This window comes from Pygocentrus nattereri, chromosome 18, assembly GCF_015220715.1.
Source record: "Pygocentrus nattereri isolate fPygNat1 chromosome 18, fPygNat1.pri, whole genome shotgun sequence".
NCBI classification, from domain to species: Eukaryota; Metazoa; Chordata; class Actinopteri; order Characiformes; family Serrasalmidae; genus Pygocentrus; species Pygocentrus nattereri.
Genome location: NC_051228.1, coordinates 309,260 through 321,715, shown reverse-complemented (window position 1 = coordinate 321,715; position 12,456 = coordinate 309,260). Strand labels below are relative to the sequence as shown.

At 46.8% G+C, this 12,456-nt stretch overlaps 1 protein-coding gene across 19 annotated transcripts in view; it reads left to right on the top strand.

Moving 5' to 3' along the window:
* The first annotated feature begins 5,627 nt into the window (after positions 1-5,627).
* The window catches only part of ehbp1l1b (EH domain binding protein 1-like 1b), a 53,646-nt gene continuing 46,817 nt past the window's right edge, over positions 5,628-12,456 (top strand). For 6 of the 19 annotated variants that reach the window (XM_037547221.1, XM_037547216.1, XM_037547215.1 and 3 more), the window contains exon 1: positions 5,635-6,361. In XM_037547221.1, the coding sequence (XP_037403118.1) occupies positions 6,258-6,361 (104 nt within the window). In that variant the 5' untranslated portion in view covers positions 5,635-6,257. Of the gene's footprint in view, positions 6,362-12,456 lie in introns of all 19 variants that reach the window. The other 13 variants (XM_037547220.1, XM_037547218.1, XM_037547219.1 and 10 more) reach the window with 8 other exon arrangements.

The window sequence follows — 12,456 nt, the reverse complement described above, 5'->3', positions numbered from 1 at the left end:
CGCCTCCCTCACGCTGTAAACACATGATTTCAGCTGCTCATGTTCATATTAGGCAATGCTGGAGCTGCTGTGCTCTGCTCGGCACAGCTGTGCAGGTTTCTACAGAGCAGCTCTCAGATAACCTGAGGTGGCCCCAGTCGCGGTCAGGCCTGTGTCCTGTGATCTCTGTGCTTATGAAGCAGCTCTCTGTGTTCAGGAGCTTTAGGAACAAACCAGATTCCATTCGCTGATGATCGATAGCTTCCAGACACATTATGAGAAATGTCCTGACCGCAGCGCAGCCGGGTTTATTGCACATTTACAAAGTTCTGGCAGAATTAAAATGAGAATTAAGGGCTGTTTCCTTCCAGTGGTCCTGAGAAAGGACTGGGTGCGTCGTCTGCTGTGATGGGGCATCGAAACGAGCAACAAGGACAGACCTGACCAGGAGTTTGGTGGAGTGGAGCAGCAGACGTTTCACTCCAGCTTTTCCTCCTCAGTCTCCGCTCCACATCCGGCCTCACGACCCAGTCTCGAACGCGTGGAGACGCAGCGACTCCGTTACGTTAAATATGGAGTTTATAGACGTTACTCAGCGAAAAACTGCTTAAACCTTCTGAGCTGCTCAGGTTTTTAGGCTTGCGGCGACGGACCGATCACAGTCCAGAAACCCGCTGAGGGTAAACAAACACGCGCCTGGAGATCATCACCGATCTCGATCTCTCACAGAGGCAGAGCCGCGCCGAGGAAGCCAGGCGCCTCTGAAATGACGCGGTTAAACTTGAGAGTAAAGCTGGTCTTTGAAAATGAATCATAAACGCTAAATAAACGTGTTTTTATTGCTGAAACTCCGTTCGATGGACACTTTAATCCCTCAGCACTGTTAGCGTCGTGCTAACCGGCCCAGCTTCAGCCTCCGGGACCTACACTCTGAGAACGACGGTTCTTTAAGGGTTCTATCCAGGATCAAAGGTTCTTTACATGCTGAAATGGTTCAGATTGATGGACAATGTGTTGTATACGGTTCTATATAGCACCTTTTTCAAAATGGTTCTGTGTAGCACCAAAAAAGGGTTCTACTGTGGTTACAAAGTCAAGCTCGTCACATTAACAGTAACGAGGCCTTTGCGGTGTAATGTAGAGCCTTTTTGGAACAGGTTCTGTATGGAACTGAATAGAGAACTCCTCCGTCTCTGTGGAGCGTGTGGCGACATTAGCCTCGTGGCTCCGGCGCTGAGCGCGTCTGGGCTGATGGGCTGTTTTGGGGGTAGGAGGGCAGGAACAGGGTGATTAGTACTGGGCTGATACGGAATTAAACCTCGGAGATGAAATAAACAGGCAGGAATTCCTCTCTGTGTGTCTGAGACGCTGGCTGAGCTCAGCTCAGGGCCTCCGTGAGGAAAATTCCTCGGCTCTGAGTAAGTGCTCATATTTGGCCTGTTGGAGGGCTGATGGTCAGGAATGGTATTCCAGCTTTCTATTAATAAAGCACAGATGCAGGGATATTGTTAGAGAAGTGTCTGTTAAAGGACAAGTCCACCCTGCGGTCAGAAATCCCCCATTGATCACCGTGACCTTCCCTTCCAGCGGGAGCCTGAAGGCCTTCGGGCTGTGAGGTTTAAACAGCGCTGATGCAGATTTGATGAACTGAACTGACTGTAAAGGTGTTTTAATGCTCCCATCACACTTTTACATCATCACCGTTCAGAGGAAAACAGGGTTCTTTACATTGTGTGGAGGTTCCAAGGTGACAGGGTCACTAGAAATGCTCCAGAAGTGTTTGGAACACCGTCTGTTCACAGTGACTTGCACTGACAGTGAGGAAGGCTTTTGCCTTTTAGTGTCAGGATATAGTTTAACGTAATAAACACGTTTCTTTATTTGTGGGTTCTTTATAAAACTGGGTTCTTTATTTGTGATGTTATCTTGGCCCCTGCAGGCCCACCGTAAACACTGGCTGCCCAAGATAAAAAGTTTAGGCACTCCTGCATTGTTCAGAGCCCCCCTGAGGCACCTTTATTATTAACAGGTGTTATTAGCCTAGACTGAAAGGAGACAAATAAACAAACAAATAAACAAGCAAAAAAATAAGCTGTTTCTTGTTTGTGTGGTGCTGCTCTGAGTCTGTTGGGGGGGTCCATCTCAGTCAGACTCAGTGACCAACACTGTTGCTCAGAGTTCTACATTCATTATAGTGAGGTGTGAATGTTTCAGCTGTTGGGTGTGTGTGTGTGTGTGTGTGTGTGTGTGTGGGCTGCGTGTTTAGCCATGTCTTTCACACACCCTGCAGCGGTCTGGAGCAGGGAGGGTCCACTCTGCAACACTCCCAATAACACTGCACCACTGCATACACAGTAACTACACACGCTATATACACTATATACACTATATATCCTGTCATCTCGAGGCTCGACTACCGCAACTCGCTCTTGGCTGGTCTTCCCATGCGGCCATCAAGCCTCTGCAACTCATCCAGAATACAAAGCCAGAACTGGACCAGCCCCTACCGACTTGATGGCAGTGGTGAAATCTCAAACTGAACCACAAGCCCTTCGAGCTTTGAGTACAGCTCGGCTCGACCCGCCATCCTTCAAGGCGCGTGGAAGTACTGTTCTCCGTACTGGCGCTCAGGTGGTGGAACAAACTCCTACTGGCTGTCTGTACAGCGGAATGTCTTGCTGCCTTCAAACGCAGACTGAAGACTCGTTATACAGCACTGAATTAAGTATGGATTGTAGCGAAGCATAGCGTAGCGTAGCGTAGCGTAGCGTAGTGTAGTGTGTTCACTAAGTGGTGAACCTCGCCCGTCCTCGCTTGTGAACGACTGAGCCTTTCAGGGACGCTCCCTTTATACCCAATCATGACACTCACCTGTTTCCAATTAACCTGTTCACCTGTGGAATGTTCCAAACAGGTGTTTTTTGAGCATTCCTCAACTTTCCCAGTCTTGTGTTGCTCCTGTCCCAACTTCTTTGGAACGTGTTGCAAGCATCAAATTCAAAATGAGTGAATATTTGCAAAAAACAAAATGAAGTTTATCCGTTTGAACATTAAATATCTCGTCCTTGTAGTGGATTCAGTTGAAATATAAGTTGAAAAGGATTTGCAAATCATTGTATTCTGTTTTTATTTGTTTTACACAACGTCCCAACTTCACTGGAATTGGGGTTGTATATACACAATTACTATATAGAATATATACACAATGATTATATACACTGTATACACAATTACTATATAGAATATATACACAATGATTATATACACTGTATACACAATTACTATATAGAATATATACACAATGATTATATACACTGTATACACAATTACTATATGGAATATATACACAAAGATTATATACACTGTATACACAATTACTATATAGAATATATACACAATGATTATATACACTGTATACACAATTACTATATGGAATATATACACAAAGATTATATACACTGTATACACAATTACTATATAGAATATATACACAATGATTATATACACTGTATACACAATTACTATATAGAATATATACACAATGATTATATACACTGTATACACAATTACTATATAGAATATATAGACAATGATTATATACACTGTATACACAATTACTATATAGAATATATACACAATTACTATATAGAATATATACACAAAGATTATATACACCGTATACACAATTACTATAATGAATATATACACAATGATTATATACACTGTATACACAATTACTATATATACACAATGATTATATACACTGTATACACAATTACTATATAGAATATTTACACAATGATTATATACACTGTATACACAATGAATGTACATGCTATATACACATAACTATATACACACACTATATACACAGAATGGACAGTGGAGTGAATGGTGGACAGTGGGTGTGGTGGACGGTGGGGTGTGTGGTGGACGGTGTTGGTGTGGGGTGGACAGTGTTGGTGTGTGGTGGACGGTGTGCGGTGGACAGTGTTGGTGTGGGGTGAATGGTGGGGTGTGTGGTGGACGGCGGGGTGTGTGGTGGACGGTGGGGGTGAATGTTAACTGTTATTTGGAGTGTAGGTCAGCTGGACTGTGCCGTTTGCCCCACCCGCCTCCATTGGGCTCTCCATTCCTTCTCCTTCAGCTGCTTCTGTCTGTCCATCCCTCTGTCCTTCCTCAAAAATAGCCCTGAGTAACCTGGGAAACCCCCCCCAGCCTCCCGCTCCCCCAGCTCCCCAGCCCCCCGACACCTGGCCTTAAAATACCCACAGCAGCCTGAGCTCTGTTACACTGTGAGAGAGTCTGAGGGTCTGAGCCTCATCCAGAAGAGCCTTCGCCGCTGTTCAGTGTTTAAATGTTAAATAGACATAAAGCTGTTATTACCGGCTCAAACACGTCCCTGTAATAACAGCTCACAGCAGCTGGACGACAGGAGCACCGCAGTAATTACAGTTATGGTGAGAGTTCCAGTGAAAGTTCATTACACCGTCATTAGCACAGCGATGAGGAGGAGGAGGAAGACAAAGACTCTGGTGATGAAGACTATATTAAATATAGTCAACACTGATGTTGACGCAGAGCTGGAGAGAGCCTCGGTACAAATCACTCAAATCCAGCATCCACACACTGAGACTTACTACAGGGGAACTCAAAAATCCAGTGTGTGAGGCGTAATCAGAGGTTCAGAGGGTTTGGTGTGAAACGGGTCAGACGTCTTTACAGTGGTGGTGATGGGAACCAGGCGTCGCCATGACTACAACACAGATATAGACACTTTATTTACCATCCAGAACCACCAGAGAACCTACACGAGTCTTCTGAGCTTATATGGAATGTTGATGATGGAAAATAGTGGAAAATCTGGAATAATGAGTTTTCTTTGGGGACTATTTTGCCGCACAGCGCCCTGCATGTCTCCCTCCACCATGAATGGAGTTGAAGTTCTCTAAGCTCTCATAAAACAAGAATAAAACACAGAACGAGTTTAATTTGAACTATTTCATTATATATAAAAATCATTTAAACTGCTGTCTGTCCACATTTCTGTTTCTCAGACAAACTCTTTAAAAGTGTTGCAGTAATGAGATAAAAAATGTAAAATACTGCACTTTATACTATATATACATATTACTAAAAGCCTATTTTAGGGACTATTTTGCCTCACAGCGCCCTGCATATTACGTATCCCTCCACCATGACTGGAGTTTAAGGCCAAACCTGTCATAAAACAATGTCTGAAACCTCTCTGGACCACTTATTCTGAATCTTAACTGTTTAATTATGCAGGACATGTAGGAAAACAGTGCACGTTTGCACTTTGTTAAGTGTGTTAAAAGTGTTGGGGTAATGAGCCCAAAACGTGTGAATTACTGCACTTTGTACTACAGACACGTTAATAACTGCCTTAAAAACTGAAAATCTGAAATAATACCTTTTCTTTGGGGACTATTTTGCCTCACAGCGCTCTGCATAGTACGTATCCCTCCACAATGAATGGAGTTTAAGGCCAAACCTGTCATAAAAACGATGTCCACTCTCAAACCACTTCATTCGGAAGGTTTGATTATGCAGGGAATTTCTAACATGGGTGGAATTGCCCTTAATAACGCAGCTCATGCGTGTGCGCAGTAATACTCGCTATTAAAGCCGCCCCGCGAGCGCGGAGCCGTTACAGAGACACGACTTAAACGGCTGGAAATCAACTTTAGACCAGTTTGGGTCGTTTCGGACCTGCTTCCCTTCGCCGGTTCATCCAAAACAGGACAGGCTCGTCGCGTCAGCGCGATAAAGGCCGGTCATGACGACCTTTCATCGCCGGACTGTGTTTGCGCTCCTTTAGCTGAGCTCATTTGCATCAGCGCCACTGCGGACTGCGCCGCTTCACGTGCTCTCTCTCCCCCTCGCGCGAGCGCGCGCGCACCCGCCTCCCCGCAGCCACGCGCTGCTCGTTCCGGTTGTGCTGCGCGAGGAGGGAGATCCTCCTCCACTTCTGCTCCTCCGGCCGCGGCGCTTCTGGGGATTTCCTCGCTTCAGCTTCTGCTTCAGCCTCAGCAGCAGCGAGAGGAGCTCAGCCTGAACAGAGAGAGAGAGAGAGAGAGAGAGAGAGAGAGAGAGAGAAAGAGAGAGAGAGAGAGAGAGAGAGAGAGAGACAGAGAGAGAGAGAGAGAGAGAGACAGAGAGAGAGAGACAGAGAGAGAGACAGAGAGAGAGAGAGAGAGAGAGACTGCAGTGAACCTCCATCCCTCCACCCATGCTCCTCTCAGCGGATTAGCAGCATGACTTCGGTGTGGAAGAGGCTGCAGAGGGTCGGGAAGAAAGCCACCCGATTCCAGTTCGTGGCCTCCTATCAGGAACTCACCCTCGAGTGCACTAAGAAATGGTGAGCGGCTGTCGGGCGGGGTGCTCCTGCGCGTATTTTGGTGGGGTGCTCCAGCGCTCCCCGCTCAGGAAGGGCGTTATTTCTGCCTTAAAAGAGGCAGAAGTTGCTTTTTTATTCGAACTGTCCGCTCCACCTTAAATGATGCAGCTGTTACGCGCGTTAATGTAACTGCTGCACCATTTAAGGTGGAGCGGACAGTTCGAATAAAAGGGCGACTTTAGCGTGGCTTTAAGGCGTTTTATCGTGCTGTGAATCACACGGACCACCTTAAGTCGTCTCATGTAGACAGGAAAGTGAGTCTGAGCGGAGAAACGGGGACCGATACAGAAGAAGCGGCGCTTCCGTGTTAAAAGTCAGGGCTGGGTTCGCGCTGCGCCGAGTCGCCCGGGCTAATGTCCGAGCCCAGCGCAGAACTGGGCCGGTAAACCGGGCCGGTGTGCTCAGATGTGAAGGCTGTCTGTGAGAGTGATCTGTACAGTGTGTGTGTGTGTGAGTGTGTGTGTGTGTCTGTATTAACTGACTGTAGAACCTCTTACAGATGTTAGGATGTGTTGTTTGTTGTTTACTGTAAACAATAATAATATAATGAGCTGATATTCAGTAACTTATAGCACTGACAGCTTTTAACATGGAACAGTAACATATAACGTCAGTATCTACTCTGAATTATTGAGTGTCTACTGAGAATTAATCACTGTCTAATATAAATTATTCAGCATCTACTATGAAATGAGGGGTTTGGGAGACTGGCTCTGAGAGTTTAAGGGGTTTGGGAGACTGGCTCTGAGAGTTTGAGGGGTTTGAGAGACTGGCTCTGAGAGTTTGAGGGGTTTGGGATACTGGCTCTGAGAGTTTGAGGGGTTTGAGAGACTGGCTCTGAGAGTTTGAGGAGTTTGGGAGACTGGCTCTGAGAGTTTGAGGGGTTTGGGAGACTGGCTCTGAGAGTTTGAGGGGTTTGAGGGGTTTGCGAGACTGGCTCTGAGGGTTTGATGGGTTTGAGAGACTGGCTCTGAGAGTTTGAGGGGTTTGAAGGGTTTGCGAGACTGGCTCTGAGAGTTTGAGGGGTTTGCGAGACTGGCTCTGAGAGTTTGAGAGGTTTGGGAGACTGGCTCTGAGAGTTGAGGGGTTTGGGAGACTGGCTCTGAGAGTTTGAGGGGTTTGAGGGGTTTGCGAGACTGGCTCTGAGAGTTTGAGGGGTTTGAAGGGTTTGCGAGACTGGCTCTGAGAGTTTGAGGGGTTTGCGAGACTGGCTCTGAGAGTTTGAGGGGTTTGGGAGACTGGCTCTGAGAGTTTGAGGGGTTTGAAGGGTTTGCGAGACTGGCTCTGAGGGTTTGAGGGGTTTGAGAGACTGGCTCTGAGAGTTTGAGGGGTTTGAAGGGTTTGCAAGACTGGCTCTGAGAGTTTGAGGGGTTTGGGAGACTGGCTCTGAGAGTTTGAGGGGTTTAAAGGGTTTGCGAGACTGGCTCTGAGGGTTTGAGGGGTTTGCGAGACTGGCTCTGAGAGTTTGAGGGGTTTGCGAGACTGGCTCTGAGGGTTTGAGGGGTTTGAGAGACTGGCTCTGAGAGTTTGAGGGGTTTGAAGGGTTTGCGAGAATGGCTCTGAGAGTTTGAGGGGTTTGGGAGACTGGCTCTGAGAGTTTGAGGGGTTTGGGAGACTGGCTCTGAGAGTTTGAGGGGTTTGAGGGGTTTGCGAGACTGGCTCTGAAGGTTTGAGGGGTTTGAGAGACTGGCTCTGAGAGTTTGAGGGGTTTGAAGGGTTTGCGAGACTGGCTCTGAGAGTTTGAGGGGTTTGCTAGACTGGCTCTGAGGGTTTGAGGGGTTTGGGAGACTGGCTCTGAGAGTTTGAGGGGTTTGAGGGGTTTGCGAGACTGGCTCTGAGGGTTTGATGGGTTTGAGAGACTGGCTCTGAGAGTTTGAGGGGTTTGAAGGGTTTGCGAGACTGGCTCTGAGAGTTTGAGGGGTTTGCGAGACTGGCTCTGAGAGTTTGAGGGGTTTGCGAGACTGGCTCTGAGAGTTTGAGGGGTTTGGGAGACTGGCTCTGAGAGTTTAAGGGGTTTGAGGGGTTTGGGAGACTGGCTCTGAGAGTTTGAGGGGTTTGAAGGGTTTGCGAGACTGGCTCTGAGAGTTTGAGGGGTTTGCGAGACTGGCTCTGAGAGTTTGAGGGGTTTGGGAGACTGGCTCTGAGAGTTTAAGGGGTTTGGGAGACTGGCTCTGAGAGTTTGAGGGGTTTGGGAGACTGGCTCTGAGAGTTTGAGGGGTTTGAAGGGTTTGCGAGACTGGCTCTGAGAGTTTGAGGGGTTTGAGGGATTTGCGAGACTGGCTCTGAGAGTTTGAGGGGTTTGGGAGACTGGCTCTGAGAGTTTAAGGGGTTTGGGAGACTGGCTCTGAGAGTTTGAGGGGTTTGGGAGACTGGCTCTGAGAGTTTGAGGGGTTTGAAGGGTTTGCGAGACTGGCTCTGAGAGTTTGAGGGGTTTGTGAGACTGGCTCTGAGAGTTTGAGAGGTTTGGGAGACTGGCTCTGAGAGTTGAGGGGTTTGGGAGACTGGCTCTGAGAGTTTGAGGGGTTTGAGGGGTTTGCGAGACTGGCTCTGAGAGTTTGAGGGGTTTGAAGGGTTTGCGAGACTGGCTCTGAGAGTTTGAGGGGTTTGCGAGACTGGCTCTGAGAGTTTGAGGGGTTTGGGAGACTGGCTCTGCGAGTTTGAGGGGTTTGGGAAACTGGCTCTGAGAGTTTGAGGGATTTGGGAGACTGGCTCTGAGAGTTTGAGGGGTTTGAGGGGTTTGGGAAACTGGCTCTGAGAGTTTGAGGGATTTGGGAGACTGGCTCTGAGAGTTTGAGGGGTTTGCGAGACTGGCTCTGAGAGTTTGAGGGGTTTGGGAGACTGGCTCTGAGAGTTTAAGGGGTTTGGGAGACTGGCTCTGAGAGTTTGAGGGGTTTGCGAGACTGGCTCTGAGAGTTTGAGGGGTTTGCGAGACTGGCTCTGAGAGTTTGAGGGGTTTGGGAGACTGGCTCTGAGAGTTTAAGGGGTTTGGGAGACTGGCTCTGAGAGTTTGAGGGGTTTGGGAGACTGGCTCTGAGAGTTTGAGGGGTTTGAAGGGTTTGCGAGACTGGCTCTGAGAGTTTGAGGGGTTTGAGGGATTTGCGAGACTGGCTCTGAGAGTTTGAGGGGTTTGGGAGACTGGCTCTGAGAGTTTAAGGGGTTTGGGAGACTGGCTCTGAGAGTTTGAGGGGTTTGGGAGACTGGCTCTGAGAGTTTGAGGGGTTTGAAGGGTTTGCGAGACTGGCTCTGAGAGTTTGAGGGGTTTGTGAGACTGGCTCTGAGAGTTTGAGGGGTTTGCGAGACTGGCTCTGAGAGTTTGAGAGGTTTGTCTGTATTCATTAGTTTCTCCATTTGATGCTAATCAGTGGACGATTGTCAGTTTGTCGTCAGGCTGCTTTACCAACTCCATACAATGCAGTAATTCAGTGAACTGACCTGTAAACAGAATTAATGAGGACTAATCATCCTCAGCTCAGCTGATATTGATCAATCCTTCAATCATTCTGATCAAGGCTCTGTAGCTACTAGCCGTTAGCCGCTAGCTGCTAGCACATGTTTGAGTGCTAATGTAAAAGTAGATATGAAAGGCTGAAACGAACGGGGGGGGGGGGGGGGTATAGTACATAGTTCTTATTGTTTACTCTAGACGTTTTACCTATGACAGCATGTTAAACTACCCCAAACCCCCCCCCCCCCCCCCCCCCCCTACTCTCCAGATAGCAGCATTGGTCCACTAGTTAGATAAGGTGACCCCCCCACCTGTGTGTCATCTCTGACCCACCTTCGCACCTCCCAGATTACTATCCAACACACAAGGCAAGGTCTAGTTTTTAATCTTTTTAAAGAGACTTTTATTTTGGAAAATAAACAAATAAGACTAATATTATAAACTACTTTAAAAAATAATGACTCGGCCTGATATATAGTGAGGTGAAAGTGCTGCTGCTGACACTGTGCAGGATCAGTTATAGCTGCATAACCAGCTTTATTAATCATATTAATTAATTAATAATTATTTACTAAACTAAGTTACAGTAAAAATCAGTAAATTGGGCTGTGAACGATGGAAAAAAGTGTCAATTTGTCTAATATTCTTTAACCAACGGTGGGCCACCATCTTTGCCACCAGTGGGCCGCATGTGGACTCTAACTATCTGGCCTTGGCCTGTCTAGCTCTCGCTGGGAGCTGTCTATCTGCTTCTATATCAGGGGTGTAAAGGGGCCATATGAAAAAGTCTCAGCGAGTCTTCGTTTATTTCGTAATGTTTATTTCATTTAAATTAATTGTATTAATTCAGCAGGAAAACAGACCTTGAAATATTGAAAATGTAAACGACCCCAGGAGCTCGGCCTTTTAGACTGACCTGCCAGCCTGAACCAAACGCCTCCTTTCTCTGCTGCGGGTTCATTAATGCAGACTGAGTTTCTGAGCTGCTGAGCTGACGTTGGGGCTTGATGTTGGTTGAACTGCAGCTGGCGTGTCTGGTATTGTGACTGGTGTGGAATTGTGTACAGCTGTGTAGAAATAGACGCTGTTGGGGTTGCAGAGGGGAAGCAGGCTAATATTAATAGAAAAACAAAGCCCCTTTGCGGGCTGGATGGGATTATGTCGTGGGCCTGTTGTGACCTGCAGGCCTTGAGTTTGACCCATGGGTTCTACACACTGCTATATTACACACAGAGAGGAGCTTAATCTAATGTAGGACTGAATCCTGGACAGCTCAAACACTCGTGATGGTGTAAAACAGTCTTCAGGGTGAATCTGGAGGAACGTGTCTGGGTTCACACATGACGTTACTGTGGAACATGAGAAAAGGCCCAAAGCGTGTTCTGCTGGAACCTGTTTAACTGTGCCGTGCTGGTTGCTGTCCTGCTCTCGTGCACCGTGTGACGCTGCTGAGAGGTGCAGAGGGGTTCGGTTCTCAGTGTTGTGGTTAATAGTAAACATGTGTTACATCACTGAAGGTCTTCTTATCGCTCAACGTGTTCTAAGGTGACAGACCACGTCTTCAGAAGCCGCCCAGCACATGGAGGAGGAGCCCCGAACTTCCCCCTCACACTTCTCAGAAACGCCGTAGATTTGTTGGTTTTTCTTTTATGCCAGTTTATGTTGTTGTGGCGGTGAAAAATTCACTGAACTCATCTGAGAATAAGCGTAAACAGCAGCTCTCAGGGTGTTTGTGGGAGATGCTGAGTGATTTATCTGAACTTCGATGGAGCTGTGATTATTTTATCTCTGAATGAGGTGCCTCAGTTTGTACTCAGTGAGGATCAAAGTCCTTGTGAGATCACAACCATCAGCTCAGGCTGTGTGTGTGTGTGTGTGTGTGAAGAATGCATGATTGCATAATCAGCACTTTCTGATTGGGGTCCAGGGGGTAGGCGATACAGCAAAAGCAGAGTATCACGATGTTCACGATACACAATAAATATCAAGATATTCCGTTTTTCTGATGTAAGGAAACATGTTGGAGTGGAACAAGAGAAAAATCAACCAACTAAATAAAATTAGTGGCTCTCGTCAGTGCTTTTACATCCCAACTGCATGTCTGATGAAGAGAGCGTAACTAGCTTTATCTTACTGAATTCAGTGCAGCTCAGTGTGTGCAATGTTGAATATATATTAATTTTATATTATATATATATATATATATATATATACTAATTAATATAATTAATGACAGTGTTTTTTTAAACATGGAGCTACTTTTTCTTTTCCAATTTATCAGATGTCAGAAAAATATATATTGTGACGTACTGTGCATTGTGTACTGTGTCTGTGAAACATCTTGAAATATTGTGATATTACATTTTCTCTATATGGCCAACTGTAATTCAGGATGTATTGTCTTTTCAACTCAGTGAACTTGGTAGTTCACTGAGTCTGCGTGTGGACTGAGTAAGCCTGAGTGTGGACCGAGTGAGCCTGAATGTGGACCGAGTGAGCCTGAATGTGGACTGAGTGAGTCTCCGTGTGGACCGAGTGAGTCTGCGTGTGGACCGAGTGAGTCTGCGTGTGGACCGAGTGAGTCTGCGTGTGGACCGAGTGAGTCTGCGTG